The sequence below is a fragment of the Dermochelys coriacea genome, chromosome 23 (assembly GCF_009764565.3).
Source record: "Dermochelys coriacea isolate rDerCor1 chromosome 23, rDerCor1.pri.v4, whole genome shotgun sequence".
NCBI classification, from domain to species: domain Eukaryota; kingdom Metazoa; phylum Chordata; order Testudines; family Dermochelyidae; genus Dermochelys; species Dermochelys coriacea.
Genome location: NC_050090.1, coordinates 14,380,634 through 14,402,808, shown reverse-complemented (window position 1 = coordinate 14,402,808; position 22,175 = coordinate 14,380,634). Strand labels below are relative to the sequence as shown.

At 61.0% G+C, this 22,175-nt stretch overlaps 1 protein-coding gene across 1 annotated transcript; it reads right to left on the bottom strand.

The window, feature by feature from the left end:
• Positions 1 to 5,991: 5,991 nt before the first annotated feature.
• ALDH16A1 (aldehyde dehydrogenase 16 family member A1) lies at positions 5,992 to 22,121 on the bottom strand. The gene is made up of 17 exons (XM_038381837.2): positions 21,940 to 22,121; positions 20,570 to 20,672; positions 20,107 to 20,233; positions 19,681 to 19,859; positions 19,263 to 19,340; positions 18,542 to 18,726; positions 18,024 to 18,176; positions 17,491 to 17,688; positions 16,886 to 16,984; positions 16,391 to 16,527; positions 15,176 to 15,281; positions 14,931 to 15,091; positions 12,949 to 13,116; positions 10,234 to 10,438; positions 9,656 to 9,841; positions 6,540 to 6,665; positions 5,992 to 6,232 (listed from the first exon to the last, which is right to left on the bottom strand). Exons 1-17 carry the CDS (start codon positions 22,030 to 22,032, stop codon positions 6,059 to 6,061), a joined length of 2,478 nt encoding a protein of 825 aa, XP_038237765.1. The 5' UTR covers positions 22,033 to 22,121; the 3' UTR covers positions 5,992 to 6,058.
• Between the last annotated feature and the right edge of the window lie 54 nt (positions 22,122 to 22,175).

Sequence of the window (22,175 nt, the reverse complement as noted above, 5' to 3'; positions counted from 1 at the left end):
GGGGGAGCGGTCGGTGTACACGGTGAAGTGTCGCCCGAAGAGATCTGGCTGTAGTTTCTTGAGGGCCCGCACCACGGCCAGGCACTCCTTCTTGATGGCCACGTAGTGTTGCTCCCGGGGTAGCAACTTCTTGCTCAGGTACACGACGGGGTGTCTCCCCCCCCTTTTCATCCTCCTGCATTAACACCGCCCCCAGTCCCGTGTCTGAGGCGTCGGTGAACACTATAAAGGGCTTGTCAAAGTCTGGGTTTGCCAGAACTGGGCCACTGGCCAGAGCCTCCTTCAGCGCCCAGAAAGCCTCCTGGCACTGCTCGGTCCAGATCACCTTGTCTGGCTTCCCCTTCTTGCATAGCTCGGTGATGGGGGTGGCTATGGTGCTAAAGTGGGGCACAAACCTTCGGTAGTATCCTGCCAATCCAATAAAGGCTTGGACCTGCTTTTTAGTGTGGGGAGTGGGCTAGTCTCTGATCCCCTCCACCTTGGCTGGTTCCGGCTTTAGGCGGCCGCTCCCCACCCAATGGCCCAGGTAAGATACTTCCACCATCCCCACCTTGCACTTCTCCACTTTTACAGTCAGCCCAGCCTGCTGGAGTCAGTCCATCACTTGTCTAACCTGGGACACATGGTCCTCCCAGGTCTGGCTAGGGACACAGATGTCAGCAATGTGCGCCAGGGCCAAACCCTCCACCCCCCTCAGTAGCTGATTCACCAGGCGCTGGAAGGTGGCCGGCGCTCCCTTGAGGCCGAAAGGCAGGGCCAGGAACTCATAGAGCCCCAGAGGGGTGATAAAGGCCGATTTCAGCTGGGCATCTGCACCCAGCGGCACCGTTAAGGAAAAGTTAGCATATGTGACCATTTTGATTTGGGGCCCACCGTTGTCTAAAAGCAAGCACATCATGCACCAGGAGGAGTGTTCCTTAGATTTAATAATTTTATTAAGATAATGTTGAAGTAAAAAAGAAAATGGTACACAGTTTAGGCATAGAAGTTTCTGGTTATCAGGGAATAAGGTACAGATTATCAAGGGGTGCGAAATTCAGTTTAGGAGCGGGTGGCGTAAGGAATACATAATCTGCAATCTCCCCGATTGGGGGTAAAAGTTTAACAGGTCAAAGTATAGACATTGAGATATGGGGGTATGTTGTCCATATAACGGCTGTGTTCACTGCATTCCTGTAAAAACTCTCCCCCTCGTTCCCAGCCTGTCTGTTTCTTGTCTGTTTTTAACTCCCTGCATCTTGACCTTTACATGTGGGCTTCCCATCCTGATAAGAGAAGTTACTGGTGCATTGCTTCAGGGCCATGGTGTGCACTTAAAGTAATGGTTTAGCAGGGGGAATGGACTTAGCAGGGATAGGTGGAAGATAAGAAAGGGGTTTGTCTATTGGCTAAGGTTTCGGATGATGCACGAGGGCAACATGCTTTGCTAAAAGGTATATAACCTTTGTATAATTTGCATTCGGGGTCCCCTCCTGACTAGCAGGGGGGCACCACGCTGGCAAGTAATAAACTAAGTATCTTTGGGAACTCTGCAGTTGTGGACTTTGTGTACCTCAGCCTAGACTCAAACCATGCGTGACCTATCAGGTATAATTCGCAACAGCACTTGCCAGCAGCTCTTTGTAAGGTCCACGGTGGTAAGGTACTGAGCTCCCCCAGCTTGTCTGGGAGCTCGTCAGGCCTGGGCAGGGGGTAGGCATCAGATATGGTGATGGCATTGAGCTTCTGACAGTCCACACAGAACCGGATCGACCCTTCTGTTTTGGGTACCAGCACCACTGGCGAGGCTCCAGGGCTGGCAGACGGCTGGATCACCCCCAAAGCCAGCATGTCCCTGACCTCTCTGTCCAGGTCCTGAGCAGTTTTCCCTGTGACTTGGGGGGTGTGATCCTGTCTGCACCCGGTGGACAGTCAGATTGGTGCGTCCAGGCTGGTTGGAAAACAGCTGTCGGTACAGATGCAGCACCCCCCTGATCTCAGCTTGCTGGGCAGGGGTTAGCTGATCCGAGAGGGGAATTGTTTCCAGGGGGGAATCAGGTCTGGTCCCAGGGAATAGATCTACTAAAGGGTCATCTCCCTGCTCCTCCCAATGTCCACACACAGTCAACACCACATTCCCCCTGGCATAATATGGCTTCATCATATTCACATGCTACACCTGGTGGTGGTGCGCCCGGTTCGACAGCTCCACCACATAGTTTACCTCATTTAGCTGCTTGACAACCTTGAACGGGCCCTCCCGGGCGGCCTGTAGTTTGTTCTTTCTCACGGGGATGAGAACCATCCCCGGTGGCGTAGGCGCGGGCCTGCGCCATGTGGTCATACCAGACCTTCTGCTTCTTCTGGGCTCTGGCCAGATTCTCCCTGGCCAGGCCCATGAGCTCAGCAAGTCTCTCTCGGAAGGTCAGGACATACTCCACCACTGACTCTCCATCGGGAGTGGCCTTCCCCTCCCATTCGTCTCTCATCAGGTCCAGGGGGCCCCTTACCCTCCGTCCATATAACAGTTCGAAAAGCGAGAACCCAGTAGACTCCTGGGGCACCTCCCTGTACGCGAACAGCAGGTGCGGTAAGTATTTGTCCCAGTCCTGCAGGTGCAGGTCCATAAAGGTTTTCAGCATCATCTTTAGTGTCCCATTGAACCTCTCCACCAGCCCATTGGACCGGGGGTGATATGCTGAGACCCAGTTGTGCCGGACCCCACATTTCTCCCACAAGCACCGGAGCAAGACCGACATGAAGTTGGACCCTTGGTCTGTCAAGACTTCCTTGGGAAACCCCACTAGGCTGAAAATGGTCAGGAGCGCATCTGCCATGGTGTCTGCTTTGGTAGAAGACAAGGCCACTGACTCAGTGTAGCGGGTGACGAAATCTACCACCACCAGGATATATTTCTTCCCCGACCAGGTCGTCTTGCTGACTGGCCTCACTATGTCCATGGCCACCTTCTGGAAAGGTTCCTCTATGATGGGCAAAAGTTTCAAAGCCGCTTTCCCCTTGTCCCGGGCCTTCCCCACCCTCTGACAGGGTCACAGGATCGGCAATACCGCCGGACAGTGGTAAAGACCCCAGGCCAATAAAAGTTCTGCAGCAGCCTCTGCCGGGTGCGCCGGATTCCCTGGTGCCCTGCGAGAGGGATGTCATGGGCCAGGTACAGGAGCTTGCGGCGATACTTCTGGGGGACCACCAGCTGCCTCCTGACCCCATATGACTCCACTTCCCCTGGGGGAGCCCATTCTCGGTACAGGAACCCCTCCTCCCACAGGAACCTCTCCTGGCAACCTCTCCCCATGGTCTGTACCACACTGAGGTCGGCCAGGTCCCTGAGCTTCCGCAAGGAGGGATCTTTCTGCAACTCGGCCTGGAACTCAGCAGCTGGGGAAGGGATGGGGCCTGGTTCCCTCTCACTGTCCGGGTCTGAGGCCACAGCCTCTCTGAGCCGTGTCCCTCGGTGCTCCCTCCCCACCAGGGTAGGGTCCTGTGCCTCCGGCGTGCCTCCCCAAGGTCAGGGCACAGTGTCCTTCGCCGGCTCGGGCAACGGGTCACAACCAGGGCGGTCTGGGGGTTGCTTGGCCAGTCCTCTAGGTCCCCCCACCATCAAAACCTCAGTGGGCAAATGGTGGTGCACCCCCACATCCTTGGGCCCCTCCTTGGCCCCCCATTTCAGGTGTACCCTTGCCACGGGCACCTTGAATGGGGTCCCACCCACCCCCGTCAGGGTCAGGTAGGTGTTGGGCACCACCCGATCTGGGGCCACCACCTCGGGCCGGGCCAGCGTCACCTCCACGCCCGTATCCCAATATCCATTGACCTTCCTCCCATCCACCTCCAGGGGAACAAGGCACTCTCTCCGGAGGGACAGCCCCGCGCCCACCCTGTAAACCAAGAACCCTGAGTCCAGAGCCTCCAGCCCTCTGGTGGAGCTGGCCTGGGGTACTCCCCTCCTGAGCAGGTGGTAAGCTGGCAGCCCCCCTGGCCTGGGTCATCTGCCCCTCGTCCAGCTGGGTCCCTACCCAGTTAACCCTGGGTAGGTTGGGTCTGCTCAGTCTGTCCCTGAGCCTGGGGCACTGGGTCCGTACGTGGCCTCTCTGGCCACAGTGATAGCAGCTCAGGTCACGTTGGTCCCCTCTAGCGGGTTGGATGGTCCTGATGCCAGGCGTGCCCCTTGGGAGGAGGTTCTCCATATTTCCCCGCTGGGAGGTCCCATGGTGACTCTCTCTCTGCATCGTGGGGGGCCTGTTCTTTTGGGACTCGTCCCTGCCAGCCCCGGACCGACTGTTCACAAACTCGTCGGCCAGCTGCCCTGCATGCTGTGGGTTCTCTAGCTTTTTGTCCACCAACCATAGCCTCAGGTCGGAAGGGCACCGTTCATACAGTTGCTCCAGTACAATTAGGTCAAGCAGGTTCTCTTTAGCTTGGGCCCCAGCTGTCCACTTGCGGGCATATCTCTAACCACTAGACCCCACTTCCATCCACTCTAACCTCCCAGACCCTGTGACACCACACCCCGTATTCTTCATAGAAATATTGTTATATATATATATATATATATATATATATATATATGATTATAACAATATAATTATAGCATCACTCTGATATCTTTTGTGGAAGATGAGGTATGTGAGATATCGTTAGACAGGTGAGCATAGAATCATAGAAGATGAGGGCTGGAAGGGACCTCAGGAGGTATCTAGTCAAGGCAGGACCAATCCCCAACTAAATCATCACAGCCAGGGCTTTGTCAAGCCTGGCCTTAAAAACTTCCAATGAAGGAGATTCCACCACCTCCCTAGGTAACACATTCCAATGCTTCACCACCCTCCTAGTGAAAAAGTTTTTCCTAATATCCAACCTAAACCTCCCCCACGGCAACTTGAGACCATTACTCCTTGTTCTGTCATCTGCTACCACTGAGAACAGTCTAGATCCATCCTCTTTGGAACCCCCTTTCAGGTAGTTGAAAGCAGCTATCAAATCCCCCCTCATTCTTCTCTTCCTCAGACTAAACAATCCCAGTTCCCTCAGCCTCTCCTCATAAGTCATGTGTTCCAGTCCCCTAATCATTGTTGTTGCCCTCCGCTGGACGTTTTCCAGCTTTTTCACATCCTTCTTGTAGTGTGGGGCCCAAAACTGGACACAGTACTCCAGATGACGCCTCACCAATGTCAAATAGAGGGGAACGATCACATCCCTCGATCTGCTGGCAATGCCCCTACTTATACATCCCAAAATGCCATTGGCCTTCTTGGCAACAACAGCACACTGTTGACTCATATCGTCCACTGTAACCCCTAGGTCCTTTTCTGCAGAACTGCTGCCCAGCCATTCGGTCCCTGGTCTGTAGCGGTGCCTGGGATTCTTCCGACCTAAGTGCAGGACTCTGCACTTGTCCTTGTTGAACCTCATCAGATTTCTTTTGGCCCAATCCTCTAATTTGTCTAGGTCCCTCTGTATCCTATCCCTACCCTCCAGCATATCTACCTCTCCTCCCAGTTTAGTGTCATCCGCAAACTTGCTGAGAGTGATGATTGGCTGAATGTGATCACCCTCTTTGTATGCATGTCCCACGCCTGTAGCTGAAGTTAGGAATATTGACTCTGTAACAATGACCGGTGGGTTTCCACCAGGGGAATGCTCGCCAGGCCATCAGTCCAGCTGGGCCCTTAGGAAGAACAATATGTCTTTGAAGATGCTCATCTCCCACCTGCCTGGGATGGGACAAACCACCTCTGACGGTCCTCGTGCGCCTGCCCCGATGCTCTTCCCCGCTCCCCTCCTGAGCTGGGGAGAGAACCCAGGAGTCCTGAGCCCCAGTACCTTAAGGTCTGGGAGGGGAGTGGGGCATAGGAGCTAGAGCAGGAGGGCTGGGAGCCAAGACTCCAGTTGTCATTCTCTCTCCCCTGCCCCCCAGCCTCGTGCCTCAGTTTCCCCGTTCAGGCAGTGACGTTCATGCTGCAACAGGAGACGGACCCCCACCAGGGGGCAGGGTTAAACCATACCAAGCCTTTTTATTATAGCCCTTGGGCTGCGTGGTTTGGGGTGGGGACCCTTGGCTTCAGTTGGCAAAGATCTCCCCCATGGGGATCCAGATGTTCTTACACTGGGTGGCCTGGTACAGAAACTCCTCACCTGCTCCCTGGGCCGTGTCCTCCCACCGCCGGGGGGCCCCGTGGCTCACCCAGGTCCGCTTCAGGTTACCGGCCGAGGCCCATTCCACAAATTGGGAGCCCTGCAGGAGAGAAAGGGTTAAATGAGGACGCAGGAGGTAGGGCCTGGCCCCTCTAGAGGGCACCAGCTCCCATCCGGCCCCAGGGCAGGGACTGGCGGGCTCAGGGGGGCAGGGAATGGGGCCCGGGGCCTTTCCCCTCTAGGGGGCACCAGCTCCCATCCGGCCCTAGGGCAGGGACTGGCTGGCTCAGGGGGGCAGGGAATGGGGCCCGGGGCCTTTCCCCTCTAGGGGGCGCTGGCTCTCGTCTGGCCCCAGGGCAGGGACTGCCTGGCGGGGGGGCACACAGTGGGGGCAGAACCGCTCTCACCTGCGGAGACCCGAAGTACCACATGGCCTGAACATCCTGATGCTGCACCAGCGTCCGGCTCAGATGGTCCCGATTCCCCGTCACAATATTCACCACCCCCCCGGGGACGTCCGAGGTGTCGAAGATCTGGGGTCAGAGGGGAGGAAGCAGATGGGTCCTATTAGCAGCCAGGACCTGCAGGGGCTGGGAGCCAGGACTCCTGGGTTCCATCCCAGCTTTGGGAGAGGAGTGGGCTCTAAGGGTTAGAGCAGAGGGCTGGGGAGTTGGGAGCCAGGACTCCTGGGTTCTAACCCAGTGCCAGGAGGGGAGTGGGGTCTAGTGGGTGGGGGGGCTGGGAGCCAGGATTCCTGGGTTCCATCCCAGCTTTGGGAGGGGAGTGAGGTCTAGTGGTTAGAGCCACGGGCAGGGGAGTTGGGAGCCAGGATTCCTGGGTTCTCTCCTGTCACAGGGAGCTAGTTGCGTAGGTCAGGGACAGAGAACGAAAGGTGGGACCCACTGACAGGGGCGTTTTGGAAACAAAGCCCTGGTGAACGTCATGGGCCAAAGCGAGAACCATTTGTGTGGGCGGATGTGGCCACCGAAGGGAACACGTGGCCCACCCCTGGGGCCGGGCCAGCGGGGTCCCCACGGGCCAGCGTTAATTGTTCCCAGCTCTTAGCAGTGGAAACAAGTGACTCAGGAAGGTAATTAACGGGCTCCTTAACGAGGAAGGTAATGGAAACGCTTCACTTCCACCGCCCCCTGAGGTCATGCAGGCTGTGTTGTGTGTGGGAGTCTTCTGCCGAATTTGGAGGACCCCGCCCCGTGTGTGCCTCAGTTTCCCCGTTGCTTTGCAGTGCTGCCCAGTGGGCGCGAATGCATTAAAGCTGCCCCATGCAGGGTGACTGACAACCTGCTCTATGTGTAAGGCCCTACCAAAATCACAGTCATGAAAAACCCATCCTGGATCATGAAATCCCACCCCCCCCCCAGGACATCTGGCTAGTGTAGGGGAGACCAGATTTCACGGAGCTGGGAGCCCGGAAATACCGTGACCCTCCCTTACAATAGCCTTGCGGACACCCCACCTTCTTTTCGGTCAGAGATGCCCCCCCCGTCTCCGCGTCCGGTGACAACACCGTGAAATTTCAGATTTAAAGGTCTGAAACTGTGAGACAGACGCTAGGAAAAATCCAACGACCGTGAAATGAACCAAAACGAGCTGTGAATTTGGCAGGGCCCTAACTATGTGGCGCAAGCAGCCGACGGACAATTTCAAACCCGTTGACTTGTATGGCTACGAACCAAAGCGTCCATGCCAAGCGTGTGTGTCTGTGGTGTGAAGTCCCTTTCATGTCTTAACGGCCTCTATTTTACCCAGGCAATCGTGAGCAGCCAGCCATGAAACCAAAGGTATGAGACGGGCGGCTACTTTGACCGACATTGTCTTCAGTTTAACGATCCCTGTTATAATGAACGACCCAGGGCAGCGGTCCCGAAACTGTTGAGGATGAATGCCCCCCTTACCTAAGTCTGCGCCCCCCTAGAGCTGGGGCCACGGCTCGGGGGAGGGGAAGGGGTAATGGGGCCACAGCTGGGGATGGGTCTGGGGCCACGGCCAGGATCTGGGGGCGGAAGCGCTGCCATAAGGCTTGGGACCGGGGCCTGGCACGGGGCCCAGGTGGTATTTCCTCCCCACCCGCTGTGCGGGCTGGCCTGGGGCCCCGCCGTGCTCCCCCTCCCCGGATGTTCCTTCACGCTTCCCCCCAGCAGGGCACGCCCCACACTTTGGGGACCTCCGCCTTATGCAAACGAGTGGAACGAAGTAGGGGGACCAGATGAAAAATCGGGGACAGGGGATGTGGGATAATAGGAGCCTAGATAAGACCCCAAAATTGGGACTGTCCCTATAAAATCAGGACATCTGGTCATCCTAGTAACGAGGTGACCTGTGTGCGCACAGGAAATGGAATGGTGAGACACAGAAGAGGTCAGTCTCAAACCCCGAGACAGCTAGAAAAGAGAAACCCCCAGCCTGGTCTGAACGGTGAGCGGGGAAAAGTCAAAGGCAGGGGCCTGAGGTCTCCAAGCCGCTCGGCCGCCCCACCTACGCTGCCCCTTGGCTTCTAGCCGGTTGGGAGCGTCCCAGAGAGACGCCTGTGCCCACGTGACAACTCCGCTCGTAACTTTTCCCCCGTTCGTAACTCTCCGCTTTTCTATTTTATTCCAAATAAAACCTTTCGCTAGTTGGGCGGGCCGCCGGCGGGAAGTTTGGGTGAGCTCTGAAGTGATGCGGACCGGGGAGGTGGGATCCTTGGGGATGGGCAAAACCTCGTGCACGAGGAATTGGGTTTTTAGTAACCTCTCACTAAAAGACGTGCTGTGTGGATGGTGGATCGGGCTGGAAACGCCTTCCGGGGGATCGTGTTTTGCTTCATGTGAACCAGCGGGGCCTACAGAAACTCGTGTGTTACTGGCTGGAAACCAGCAGGGTTTGGGGGGCCCCAACCGTGGCCTTCTCAGTGTCGATCCATTCTAGGCACCGGTCCCGGGGATCCGGGACACGTGTATGGAGTCTAGCAAATCGGGGGACAGCCGTGGACGCGGGTCCAAATGTAGCCATGCAGGGCTCTGCACTTGTGTCGGGGTAACGCCTTGGGGTCCCCCACTTGGGATCGGGTGAGGGGAGGGGTCTGTGCAGCGCCTGGTGCCGCGGGGTCCCCTAATCTCAGTCGGGCGGGCGGGGGGTGGGGGAATCTGTGCAGTGCCCGGCCCAATGGGGACCCCGATCTCAGGTCAGGGGGGATGGGTCTGTTTCACATAGCGTAAGCCCCAAGTGGCGTGTACAGTTGCTGCCAGCCAGGGCAGCTCAGTGGGGGCCGGACAGGAGCCAGTGCCAATGGAGCTATGGCTACTGCTCTCGGCACTGGGAGGGGAGTGGGGTCTAGTGGTTAGAGCAGGGGGCCTGGGAGCCAGGACTCCTGGGTTCACTCCCCAGGCAGAGGGTCTCAGAGTCCAATGGCCCATACGCTCCCAGTAGCGTCTTTTCCCTCTCTCGACAGCCATGTCCTCTACAGGGTGGGGTGACGACTCCCTTTTTGGCGTGGGGAAACTGAGACATGCGGGGGGGAGGGTACCTGGCAGAGGTCCAGGGCAGGCAGTGGGTAGCGCGGGCTGGGGACCATCACCACGGCGTTGCCCCGGGCCACAGCGGGGGCCAGCAGGCTCAGGAAGCTGAGCAGGGGGCGCTCGTCCGGGCAGGCGACCCCCACGACGCCCAGGGGCTGGCAGAGCCGCAGGGTGGTGCCGTGCAGGGGGGTTCCCTGGGGGAGAGGCAAAGCCATAGGAGTGATTCTGGGCTCCCCCCACCCACTTCCAGCCCTAGTGACAAAGTAAACCCTGCCCCCAGGCACATGCTGCTGTGTTCAGCCTGTAGGTGGAGCTCCAGCCCCAGAGTCTCTCCCCTGACCCCACCCCCATTCCTGCCCTGCATGCCCCGCCCCCTCCTGGGTCCACCCCCATAACTACACCCCCCCAAGCCCCTCCCCTGTTCACGCCCCCCCACTGCACCCCCCCACCTTCTCCACTATGCCCACCCCCAAACACAGCCACCTACCCACCACATTCTCCCCCCCCCCACAATCCCCACCCCCTGGCATTCCCCGCCTGCATCTCTGGCTGCCCCGTATCCGTAGGGGGCGCTCTGGGGCCCCACCTGCACAACGCCCCCGGATTTATCGCAGTAGGCTGCCCAGTGGAAGAGCCGCTCCAGGCCCAGGTCCACCTCCCGCCGTGCCTCCTCGGGGGGAGCTCCTGTCAGCACCCCCAGCCGGGACGCCACCTCCTCCCGCCGCAGCTCCAGGTTCTCCGCCACGTAGTACAACACCTGCGCCCGGGTGTGGGCCGCCCGCTTCCCCCACCTGCCGGGAGAGAGATGGAGCTGGGATAGAACCCAGGAGTCCTGGCCCCCAGACCCCCCCTGCTCCAACCACTAGACCCCACTTCCCTCACAGTGCTGGGGAGAGAACCCAGGAGTCCTGGCTCCCAGCCCCCACTGCTCTAATCATTAGACCTCACTCCCCTTCCAGAGCAATGGAGAGAACCCTGGAGTCCTGGCTCCCAAGCCCCCCCCCACTCTAACCACTAGACCCCATTCTCCTCCCAGAGCTGGGAGAGAACCCAGGAGTCCTGGCTCCCAGCCCCACCCCCACTCTAACCCATTTGACTGCAAAGTTGAATCTCATTCTCACAGTGTTTTGCCCCACCCCCAAGGGATCAGGCTCCCCCTGCCCAGTGCCCCTGTGGATCTGATTGGTGGACGAGGCCTAGCCCAGGAGCTGCCCCCCCACCCCCCCATTAGATTACACCAGTCAAGCCCTAGACAATAAACCAATAAAATGTAAGCGCCTCTGCGCTCCTTGACCCTGCGCCACCCTCCTGGCCCCTCTTTTCCCCACCGGACCCGAGGGGGAATCCTGAAGCCCCTCCCCCCCGCCCAAGGCACCCCCGAATTTCAGGGGCTGCCACTCAGCTAAGTGCTGGGCATTGGCGGGGGGAGGGGGGCTGCAAAGCAGGGCTGCACTTTACGGCTCGGGGGGGTGCCAGAGTTGAGCCTACCTGTCCAGGGCCACCGCGCTGCGCCCCGGAAAAGACCAGCAGGTCCGGCTCCTAGGCGGGGGGGCCACAGGGCTCGGCGCGCTGCCCCTGCCTCGAGCACCGGCCAATGGGAGCTGGGTGGGGTGGGGTGGAGCCAGGGAGCCTGCCTTAGACCCGCTATGCCCCTGACTGGGAGCTGCCTGAGGTAAGCCCATGCCCCAACCCTGAGCCCCCCCAAACCCAGAGCCCCCTCCTGCACCCCAAACCCCTCATCGCCAGCCCCACCCGCAGTGCCTTCACCCCTTCCTGCACCCCAACCCCCTGCCTCAGCCCAGAGCCCACACCCTGAACCCCTCTGCCCACCCCCAAGCCTGGAGCCCCCTCCTGCACCTCAAACCCCTCATCTCTGGCTCCATCCCAGAGCCCGCACTCCCAGCCCAGAGCCCTCACCCCCTCCCACACCCCAACCCCCTGCCCCAACCCAGAGCCCCCACACACACCCTGAACCCTCTGGCACACCCCCCAAGTCTGGAACCCCCCTCCTACGCCCCAAATCCCTCATCCCTGGCTCCACCCCAGAGCCCACACCCCCAGCCCAGAGCCCATACCCCCTCCTGCACCCCAAACCCGGAGCCCCCTCCTGCACCCCAGAGCCTGCACCTGCAGCCCAGAGCCCTCAACTCCTTACCCCAGCCCAGAGCCCCCTCCCACACCCTGAACCCCTCATTTCTGGCTCTGCCCAGAACTTGCACCCCCATTTAGGGACCTCACCCTCTCCCACACCCCAACCCCCTGCCCCAGCCCCAGCCCAGTGAAAGTGAGTGAGGGCTGGGGAGAGCGAGCCCCCAAGGGTGGGGGAATGTAGTGAGTGGAGGCGGGGCCTTGGGGAAAGGGCGGGGCTAGGGTGTTTGGTTTTGTGCCAATAGAAAGTTGGCCACCCTAACCACAGCCAGGGGTTCCCATTATGCAACCCGCTCCCAGGCAAGGGGGGAGCTGTGATGAACCATGGGAGATGATGCGCGGCCTATGGAGGAGACTGTCCGAACTACCACTCCCATGATGCACCACAGCCAGGGACTCCCATAAGGCCGAGCAGTGGCAGTCCCAGATCTACATTGTCCCTGTCTGGGAGGGGGGCCAAAACCGTCTAGTTTTGGGGGCAAAACTGTCCAATTTCTCCAACTTTCGCCCCAAACAAGAAAAGTGTCCGGAAAATTTAGGCAAAAATTATTCTCCCCCTGGTTTGACCAGATCCCAGCTCTATGGACGCCCCCCCCCCACCCTCCCCCTGGCTCCCCACCACCAGGCCGGGCTCCCCGAGAAGCAAACCATTTCCAGCGGCGTGAGGTGCCGGGTGGGTCCCAGCTGCAATGAGCCAGCGGTTCTTCAGTTCTCCGGGGACTCTGGCCGCCCCCGCTGCCGGGGGAGAGATAAGAGAGGCGAGGCCGGGGGGTGGGGGAGATTATCGGCACCTGGCAGCAGGCCAGAAAGTGGGCAACACTTTGCTCTAGGCTGGCACCACCTGGCTTGGGAACTCAGAGAGGGCCCCAACCTGCAGCCAGGCCTCATACGGCAAGGAGCGACGTTGCTCAGTAGATGGGGAAACCGAGGCACGAAGGGTAAACAGCGAGTTCAGGGGCAAAGTTGGGGATAGAACCCAGGAGTCCTGGCTCCCAGCCCCCCCTGCTCTAACCACTAGACACCACTCCCTTCCCAGAGCCAGGGAAAGAACCCAGGGGTCCTGGCTCCCAGCCCCCCACTCTAACTACTAGAACCACTTCCCTCTCAGAGCCAGGGAGAGAACCCAGGAGTCCTGAGCTGCTCCCCATCTCACCCTGGCGCGGCCTTGTGAGCCGCCTCCACGGCGTTGCGGATGTCCTTGGCGCTGCCGTCAGCCACGTACGCCAGCACGTTGCCGGCGGGGTCGAGGACGGGGAGCGAGGCCATTCCCTCAGGTCGCTTCTGAGCCCCTCCGTAATACAGCTTGTAGGTTCTGTCCACCCTGCAGAGACACAAGGGGGGCCGAGGCGACCCCTGAACCCCCACGCTCATTGGAAAGCCCCCGCGCCCCGCCCCAGAGGAGCCGCGTCCCATCGCCGGGCTGGGGATCCCTGTACACCCAGCCACCCTGCCCCACCCCGAGGGGCCGCGTCCCATTGCCGGGCCGGGGATCCCTGCCCCAGAGGGGCTGCATCTCAGCGCCGGACGAGGGGTCCGTGTCTGTGTTCCCTCTAAGGTGCAGGCCCACACACGGGTGAGTGTGGATTATGTGTAGGGTAGGTGGGGGGAATGGGGTGATGTGGGGGGGCCGTAATGGGGCTTTGGAGAAACTTGGGCCATGCAGGGCTATGGGGCGGGGGGGGCAGAGACACCTCTCTCCCAGCCCCGGGGCTGCAGCGGAGACCGGAGAGACGCCTCTCCCCTGGCCCCGGGCCTGCAGCGGGGATGGGAAAGATGGGAGTCATCTCTCCCTGCCGCAGCCCCAGAGTTTGGGAAGCCTGGGGAATGAAGAGACTCTGGGTCTTTCCCCTACTCTGCCACTGCGTTCCTGTGTGGCCTTTGGGAAGTCACTTCACTCCCACACCGAGCCTCAGTTTCCCCATTTCCTAGACTGGAATAACGCTGCATAACCCTTTGAGATTTACAAACGCAAAGCGCTAAAGAGCACTGGCTTTTCGATTTGTGTTTTAAATGGAAATGACTCAAAGAGAAACGTTTTGGTCTGATTTCCAACGACACCCATCCTCTGTGGTGGATTTAAATTACCCCTCACGGTGGTTGCAAAGTTTTTCGCAGGCAGCAGGAGACGGGCTTTATCTAGCCCTGACCCTGCAAAGTAATTCTCAGGGAAAGGAGTGGGCGAAAACATCACGTCAAGTGAAAGTTTGTCCAAGCCCACGTGTTTGGAAAGTGCAGTGTAAACGTTCCACTGTAACAACCGAGATACAGGAACATTGCGAGGGTGAGAATCCAAAGGTGAACCTGGGGCGTTACTTTCATTGTCCAGCCTAAGACGTGCAAGACATGAATAGTCGACGGGGCTTTTGAAGTGCTTCGGACGGTTAATATAAGAGGAGGGAAGTTGAGTTTTTGACAATTATTTTGAGCCTTAATGTCTCGACTTAGAAAGAAACATTTACATGGATGCCTAATGGGGCCGTATTATATTTTACCTTCAGAGGAGACTTTGACAGATGAAGCCCCGTCTGAACATTAAATAGCTCCAGCATTTTGCATGAGAGGAAAAGATTCTTCCTATCCAAAATTCCCCGTCTCTTTCCAAACTACTGCACAGGGCTCGCTGCGCTAGCTGGCGGCCGATTTCCCTCCCCAGAGGTGGCTGCATTTCATCCTCGTGGAAGGAGGCTGGACGAATGAACTGACAGGGTGCTGCAGATGCCACCCGAAGTCAGACCTTCCCCAAGACCCAGCTAGGGACGAGCTGTGGGACTTTGGGAGCTCTCGGGGGGGGATAAGGGGTGCCCTGAAAGTACGGAAGGGATGGTGCACACCCGCATGCTACCTCCCTGTTGGTGCTCCATAGAACAAAATTCACTCCGCACATGGACGGAAAAATTTATAGAGAATATTGCCCCTGTATAACCAGCCCCCACACCCCACCTCAGAGGGACCGTGTCTCAGGGCCAGGCGAAGGGTCCCTGTATACCTGGCCCCCGCGCCCCACCCCAGAGGGGCCGCGTCCCAGCACTGGGCGAGGGGTCCCTGTATACCCAATCCCTGCACCCCACCCCAGGGGGCCACGTCCCAGCACCGGGCAAGGGGGGCCAGCTCTGGGGGACCATGAGTCGTGAGTACCTTGGCATGTTTTCCTCCAGTTCGGGGCAAGCTACCCCACTGCGCCCGGGAACGGGGGGAGGGTTGGCCCCATAGGAGGCAGCAAAAGTTTTGTAGTCCAGCTCCGTGGGGCCAGGCCGGGGCCAGCTCTGCCAGCTCGGTCTGACATACTCATACAGGCCCTGGGTGGGGGAAGGAAGGGACAAGTCAACCCCACAGGCCCTCCAGCCTGATATTCGCCCCCTTCCCGGCTCAGCCCCACACACCTCCTTGCCTCCATCCCAGCCGTTCCCGCTCTCCTTGGTTCCTCCCACGCCCGCAGCCGCATCAAAGAGGTTCTGCCCATTGATCCAGACGGTGCCGACCTGCAGGCTGCCACAAAGAGCGAGATGGGTGGGGGGTGTCAGAGCCCAGGGGCCCCAGGCTGGCCCCAGAGAGCGGGTACACAGCGACAAATGGGTGCGTTTCCCACAGCGAGATCCCTCTGCAGGGGTCTGGCAGAAAGCGCCAAACTCGTCGCTTGTCCGATGCGCAAAAAAAGTCGGGGAAGCAGGGGACCGACGGGGACGAACGGGAGCTCAGAGAGCGAAGCTGAGCCGGGGCCGACGCGGCCAGCAGCTGGGAGTCGGGGCGCAACGCCTTCAGACTGGAAACGAGACGTCAATTTCTAACGGTGACCGTAATTAACCCCGGGCCCCACTTCCCCAGGCTCATGGGGGATTCTCCGTCACGGGCAATTCTGAAATCAAGACGGGCTGTTTCTCGACCAGATCTGCCCAAGGCAACACTTCTCTGGCCAGCTGGCCAAGGGTCTCTTTTCTCTCGGCTGGCCAGGCCGACCCCAGGGGGCAAAATCTCTCGTGAGCCAGGAGGAAATCGCAGGCAGGTGGGGGAGGATGGATTTTTCATCTGCAAACACCGACCGCACGCACCAAGCCACGGAAAAATATTTCCACCAAGAGCAGTGGAAACCTAGGGCCAGGCCACATGTGAAAACCCCTGCGGGGGAACCTGCTTCCGCTGCAGGCTGTCGCAGGCGCTGCCAACAAAGTGCATCTCCACAGTCTTCAGACGTTAACTCTTTGGATCTCAGCGGCTGCGGGGCGTTAAATACTGATCGGCCGGCGGCCCCGCCGCGACTGGGAATGTGAAGCTTCGTCTTCTGCTGCATCCCATAAACTTCGCTTTGGTTTTACGACGGGGACCTCCCGGGGCCGAGCGCCCGGGCGAGGGGTTGAACGGAAGGGACGCTAGTGAAATTGGGGGCGCTGCGGGATTCAAGGGTAACGAAGTGGGGTGGACAGACAGGCCAGGGGAGGTGGGGGCGGGGGGAGATGACCTGCAGCCCTAGGGCTGGAGTTTCCTTGGAAGGGGGGTGGAAACATGAGCTGGATCCCTGCAACTCTGGGAGCGGATGCACGGGGTGGGATGGGGGGAGCCGGAGCCGGATCCTGGAGCCAGACCGTGGGCTCAGAACTAACCTTTGCGCCACCTCCATGGCCAGGGGCAGGTTCTCGGTCCATACACTGGCTGCCAGCCCGGAGGAGCGGTGGTTCCCCAGCGCCACGGCCTCCTTGGCAGTCCGGAAGGGCAGTACCACCAGCACCGGCCCAAGGATCTGCAGCAGGGGACAAGAGAAGTCTTGGGAGATAGGGGGCGCTGTGCTTCAGGGAGCGGGGCGGGGGGCTCAGCGGGGGGCACTGGGCTGTGGGGAGCGGGGCGGGGGGCTCAGCAGGGGGCACTGGGCTGCGGGGTGGGAGGGTTCAGCGCAGGGTGCTGGGCTGAAGGGAGCGGACCGGGGGCTCAGTGGGGGGTACTCTCCCCTGGCAGGCACGCCTGGCGGGGGGGGGGGGGGGGCAGAGAACTGCAATTCTGATCGTGACCACCAGAGGTCACCACTTCCCCATGCATGGCCCAGCAGGCAGGCGGAGGAAGCCTGGGTTGGCCCCCCGGGCCGGGGGGCGGGGGGGCCCTACCTCCTCCCGGACGCAGCGCGAGGTGCTGGCCACTCCGGTGATCAGGGTCGGGGGGTAGAAGGGCCCTCGGGCTGGGAGCGCTGCCCACGCCTGGAAAATCTGCGAGTGGGGAGACAACAGCATGAGCCTGGGAGACAGACACCCCCCCAGTCCCGGAACCAGGGAGAGAACCCAGGAGTCCGGGCTCCCAGCACCCCTGCTCTGACCACTAGACCCCAGTCCCCTCCCAGAGCTGGGAAGAGAACCCAGGAGTCCAGGCTCCCATCTCCCCCCGCTCTTACCACTAGACCCCACTCCCCTCCCAGAGCTGGGAAGAGAGCCCAGGAGTCCGGGCTCCCAGCCCCCCTGCTTTTACCACTAGACCCCACTCCCCTCCCAGAGCTGGGAAAAGAACCCAAGAGTCTGGGCTCCCAGTCCCCCCCTGCTCTTACCACTAGACCCCACTCCCCTCCCAGAGCTGGGAAGAGAACCCAGGAGTCCGGGCTCCCTGCCCCCCTGCTCTTACCACTAGTGACCACTCCCCTCCCAGAGCCAGAGAGGGAACCCAGGAGTCCTGGCTCCCAGCCTGTACCCCTCCACTCTACCCCCTAGACCCAGCCCCTCACCTCAGCCCCCTCTGCCCGGGCCTCCTCCACGTAGGTCTCTATGGCGCCCCGCTGGGCTTCATCCGCCAGGGCCCCCCCATCCATGGCCTTGTCCAGCGGGTCCCCCACACGCAGCTGCCCCAGCCGCGTCTTCAGCCGCTGGAGCAGCGCCCCGGCCACGGCCTCCTGCACCAGCAGCAGTGCCCCGGCGCCAGGACCCTGGGGGGAAAGGGGTTAACGACACGCCGGCGCCCCCTGCAGGGCACAGGCCCTCATGGCAAGGCAGGCTGCAGCCACTAGGGAGCCACAGAGTCACAATCCAGAGGGGGCCTGTTCCTTGCCCCCCTGAGCCAGCCAGGCCCTGCCCTGGGGCCAGATGGGAACTGGAGACCCCTAGAGGGGAAAGGCCCCGTGCCCCGTTCCCCGCCCCCCTGAGCCAGCCAGGCCCTGCCCTGGGGCCAGATGGGAACTGGAGACCCCTAGAGGGGAAAGGTCCCGCGCCCCGTCCCCCGCCAGCTGGTGCCCCCTAGGGGAAAGCTGCGCTCTCTGCTCACCAGGCCCCGCTGGCAGCTCACGGCATCGCTCAGCCCCACAGCGGCTTCATCCAGGTCGGCTGAGTCGAAGACGACGGCCAGCATGTCACCCCCCAGCTGCAGCGAGAGCTGGGGGCCCCCACCGGCCGTGGCGCGGCGCAGCGAGCGCCCCATCTGAGGGAGGGAAAGGGGGGTGTTGGGAATGGGGCCAGGGCAGCCCCGAACTCCACCAGCCCAGCCCTCCCCAATGGCTTAGGTCCCCAGCCTCCCCGCCCCCCCGGAGTCCAGCCTCCTAAACCCCCATGGGCCATAGCAGCCCCCTCCCCCCAGACCCCACACCCCTCCAAGAGACAGCAGCCCCCTCCCTTCAGGGCCCCCTACTCCCCCTCAACTCCACTCTCCAGAGCCCCTCCCATTCCCCCAGCCTAGACCATGGCAGCTCCCCCCCAAGATACCAGCCCCCCATTTCCGCCCCCCCCACGGACCCACCCTCAGGCACATGTGGGTCAGGGGGACACCCCCCGCCTGGAAGCACGTACCTCCACAGAGCCAGCCACGGCCACAGCGTCCACCCCGGGATGGGCAGCCAGCCTCCCGGCCAGTGCCCCCTCCCCCGTCAGCACATTCAGCACCCCTGGGGGCAGCCCAGCCTGGGCCCCCAGCTCGGCAAGCAGCAGGGCAGAGAGCCGGGCGCGGGGGGGTGGAATGAGAACCACGGTGTTTCCTGGGGGGGGTAGATGGGGGTCAAGAGGGGGGCGCAGAGAGCTCAGAGCAGGGGGATCCCCACAGAGGGAAAAGGGGGACCACACATGGGTGGCTCAGGGCAGGGTCTGCAGGGGGCTCAGAGAAGGGGGACCCCCATACAGGGGGCCTCAGAGGGGAACCACACATGGGGGCACAGGGGGCTCAGGGCTGAGAACCCCCAAAGAAGGGAGAGAGGGCCTCAGAGGGGACCACCGGGGAAGGTGCAATGGACTCACAGCAGGGGGACCCCCAGACAGGAACAATCACAGGGGGAGATCCCAGCTGGGTGACCCCTTCCCCTTAGAAGGGGGCTGTGGGGAAGCTCAAGGGGAGACACAGAGGGGCTGGGGAGACTCAGAACCATGTCACACCCTCCAAGAGGAGCTGGGGGAATAGAAATATGGAGGTTGGGTGGTGAACCCCAAGCGGGAGGGTTGGGCTGACCCCCAACGGGGCAAGGGGATCCCAAGGGAGCACACATGGGGGGCACAGAGGGGGCGACCCCCCCACACCTACCCATGGCCAGAGCTGGGCAGATTTTCCAGGCCAGCGGCAGCAACGGGGAATTCCAGGTAACCACAGCAGCGACCACCCCTGGGTGGGGAGGAGATAGAGAGAGAGGTCAGAGCGCGGAGCCAGGACTCCTGGGTTCTTTCCCCAGACCTGGGAGGGGAGTGGGGTCTAGTGGTTAGAGCAGGGGGGTGCAGGGAGGCAGGACACCTGGGTTCTCTCCCTGACTCTGGGAGCAGAGGAGAGGTCAAGCAGTTGCAAGAGGGAGCCAGGACCTCTGGGTTCTGTGCTGAACCCTGCTGCAGCCCAAAATCCCCGCTCCCACATCGTGCCTCAGTTTCCCCCATGTAAACAAGCACGTGGCTCCAGCACGGGGCGAGGGAACACCACCGCAGTCCCTTACTCTCTGGGACAAGATACTCACCCAGGGGCTTCCAGCCCCCCATCTCGGTGCCCATGAGCTGGGCCCAGCCGGCGTGGTGGTAGAAATGTCGGACGACCAGGGGCACGTCCCGGTCCCGGGCCTCCCCGATGGGCTTCCCGGTATCCAGGCTCTCCAGGAGCGCCAGCAGGCGCTGGTGTTTCTGGATGGTCCGGGCCATGCTGGAGAAGGGAGGGGCCGTGGTCAGGCCGGGGCTTGCGTCCCCGCGACGCAGGCTGCGGCCAGCGGGTGGCGACAGTCGCGACCCCAGCGTGCCAGGCAGGAGGGGGCCCCGCGACAGCTTCGCGGGCGCCAGGCAGGCTGCCGCCACTAGGTGGCGACAGAACCATGCGTCCAAACCGGGTGCGTTTCTCCCCCCGCCCCGAGCAAACCCCCCTCCCCCCGCCCCCCCCCGCGGCCGGCGCTCACTTGTGCAGGTGCCGGGCTCGGGCGTGGCACGGCAGGCGGCTCCAGGCTTCGAAGGCTTTCGTGGCAGCTTGGACAGCAGCCTCTACATCCTCCGGCTCTCCCTGGAGGGTGGTGGCCAGCAGCTCCCCTGGTGAGGGGAATGGGGTCAGCGCAGGGGGCCGGGAGCCCTTGCCCCATGGAGAGATCTCCCTGCTTCCCCCCCCACACACACACACACACTCTGCTCGGAACTGAGCTGAGTCCCACAGCTGGGACGGGAGCCGGCGCCCTGTAGAGGCAAAGGCCCCATGTCCCATTTCCGGTCCCCACGAGCCCGTCAGTCCCCCGCCCTGGGGCCGGATGGGAGCCGGTGGCCCCCTATGGGGAGAGGCCCCCAGTCCCATTCCCCGCCCCCTTCTCAAGGTCCAGTTTAACCCTTCTGAGTCAGATGCCATGAGCTGCCGCGCGGGGTCTGGGCTTGAACCTGTGGCTGGATTGGTGCCACTGGCGGTTTCTCTGCCTTCCGGCTTCCACCATTTGCCAGCCACGAAATGCCCAAAGCTTCGACCGTGAGTCTCCAGCCAGGCCTGGGGGGGGAAAGCAGGAGAAATACACCCCCTGGAACAGATAGTCAGACCCTCAACAATACATCGCACACCCACCAGGGGGCGATCGGCCCCACACTGCCCTCTAGTGCAGGGGTTCTCAAACTGGGGGTCGGGACCCCTCAGGGGGTCATGAGGTTATTACATGGGGGGTCGCAACCGGTCTGCCTCCACCCCAAACACCGCTTTGCCGCCAGCATTTATAAAAGTGTTTTTAATTTATAAGGGGGAGAGGTCGCACTCAGAGGTTTGCTATGTGAAAGGTGTCACCAGTACAAAAGTTTGAGAACCACTGGTTTAGTGGCTGGAAACAGAATGTGGCCACGGGGGTCCTAAGCCCTATAGTGCAAAAGGGGGATTCTCTGCAGAATGCCCATTCAGGTGCGGGAGGGGAGGGGTCCCGCTGTGGCGGGGACAGGGGCTGTTCCCAGCAGGATCGCTGCGTTCTGATTCTTAGTCCAGCATAGCAGACGCACCCCTGCGAGCTGAAATGAAACGCTACCCACTGTTTGATTAAACGGACGGGGAAACTGAGGATCGGAGAGGGTCAGAGCTGGGGACAGAACCCAGGAGTCCTGGCTGTCAATCATTGGATCCCAGTTCTTACGAAGCCCACTGTGATGTGTTTTAACATGGAGGGGCCTGTTTTAAAGAAATTAGGGAGCCAGGAGTCCTGGGTTCTATTACTAGTCCTGGAAAGGGAGTAGGATCTCGGGGGTGGTGACCAGGTACCAGGACACCTGGGTTCTATTCTTGTACTGCCCCCCTTCTCCCCCCGCCCCTCAAGGGACGAGCTCCTGGCTCTGGGTGCGGTGTCCGCGCAGCAGGACGAGAGCTGGGGCTGCAATGGAAAAACCCAGGTGGGACAGGCCCGGGGCTGGGGTGTTGGCGCAGTGCAGGCATCCCCCGCCCGCACGTCACCCCGAGTGCTGGCTCAGCTACGCCAAGGTCAGGGCTGCGGGTGGGGGTTGGGAAGGGGAAGTGGAATCTCACTGTCTCGGCAATTCTGCGTTGGCCGAGGGCCAGGCAGCCAGCGGGGCTGTCGCTGCCCATGGGGAAACTGAGGCACACATAGCTGTGTGGGACTCAACCAACTTAATGCAGCCTGGAGCAGAGCTGGGGAGAGAACCCAGGAATCCTGGCTCCCAGCACCCCTTCTGCTCTAACCACTAGACCCCCTCTCCGCTTCCAGAGCCAGGGAGAGAACCCAGGAGTCCGGGCTCCCAATGTGGGGGCGGGGGGGCCTTACCTGGGCAGGCCCCGCCCCCTCTGGGGCAGGCCCATACTCCATGGAGCTGTAGATGCCCCACACGGACGGTCGCTCCCCCGCAGCTCCAGCCATTGACTCCCGCAGGACTCTGCCCCCAGGCAGCCCGCCCCTGGTCGCTAGAGGGACCCAACTCCACTTCCGGCCTCCGGAGCACCATAGAGACTAGGGTTTTGGGGACGGGCCATGACCTAGCTCGGTCACTTCCACCGGAAGAA

Coding starts and splice junctions, on each gene's coding strand:
- ALDH16A1 (XM_038381837.2), bottom strand. CDS start 22,032: ATGGCTGGAGCTGCGGGGGAGCGACCGTCCGTGTGGGGCATCTACAGC. Junction 9,842..10,233: donor AATCCGGGGGCGTTGTGCAG/GTGGGGCCCCAG, acceptor CCTCTCCCCCAG/GGAACCCCCCTGCACGGCAC. Junction 6,233..6,539: donor GGTACTTCGGGTCTCCGCAG/GTGAGAGCGGTT, acceptor TCTCTCCTGCAG/GGCTCCCAATTTGTGGAATG.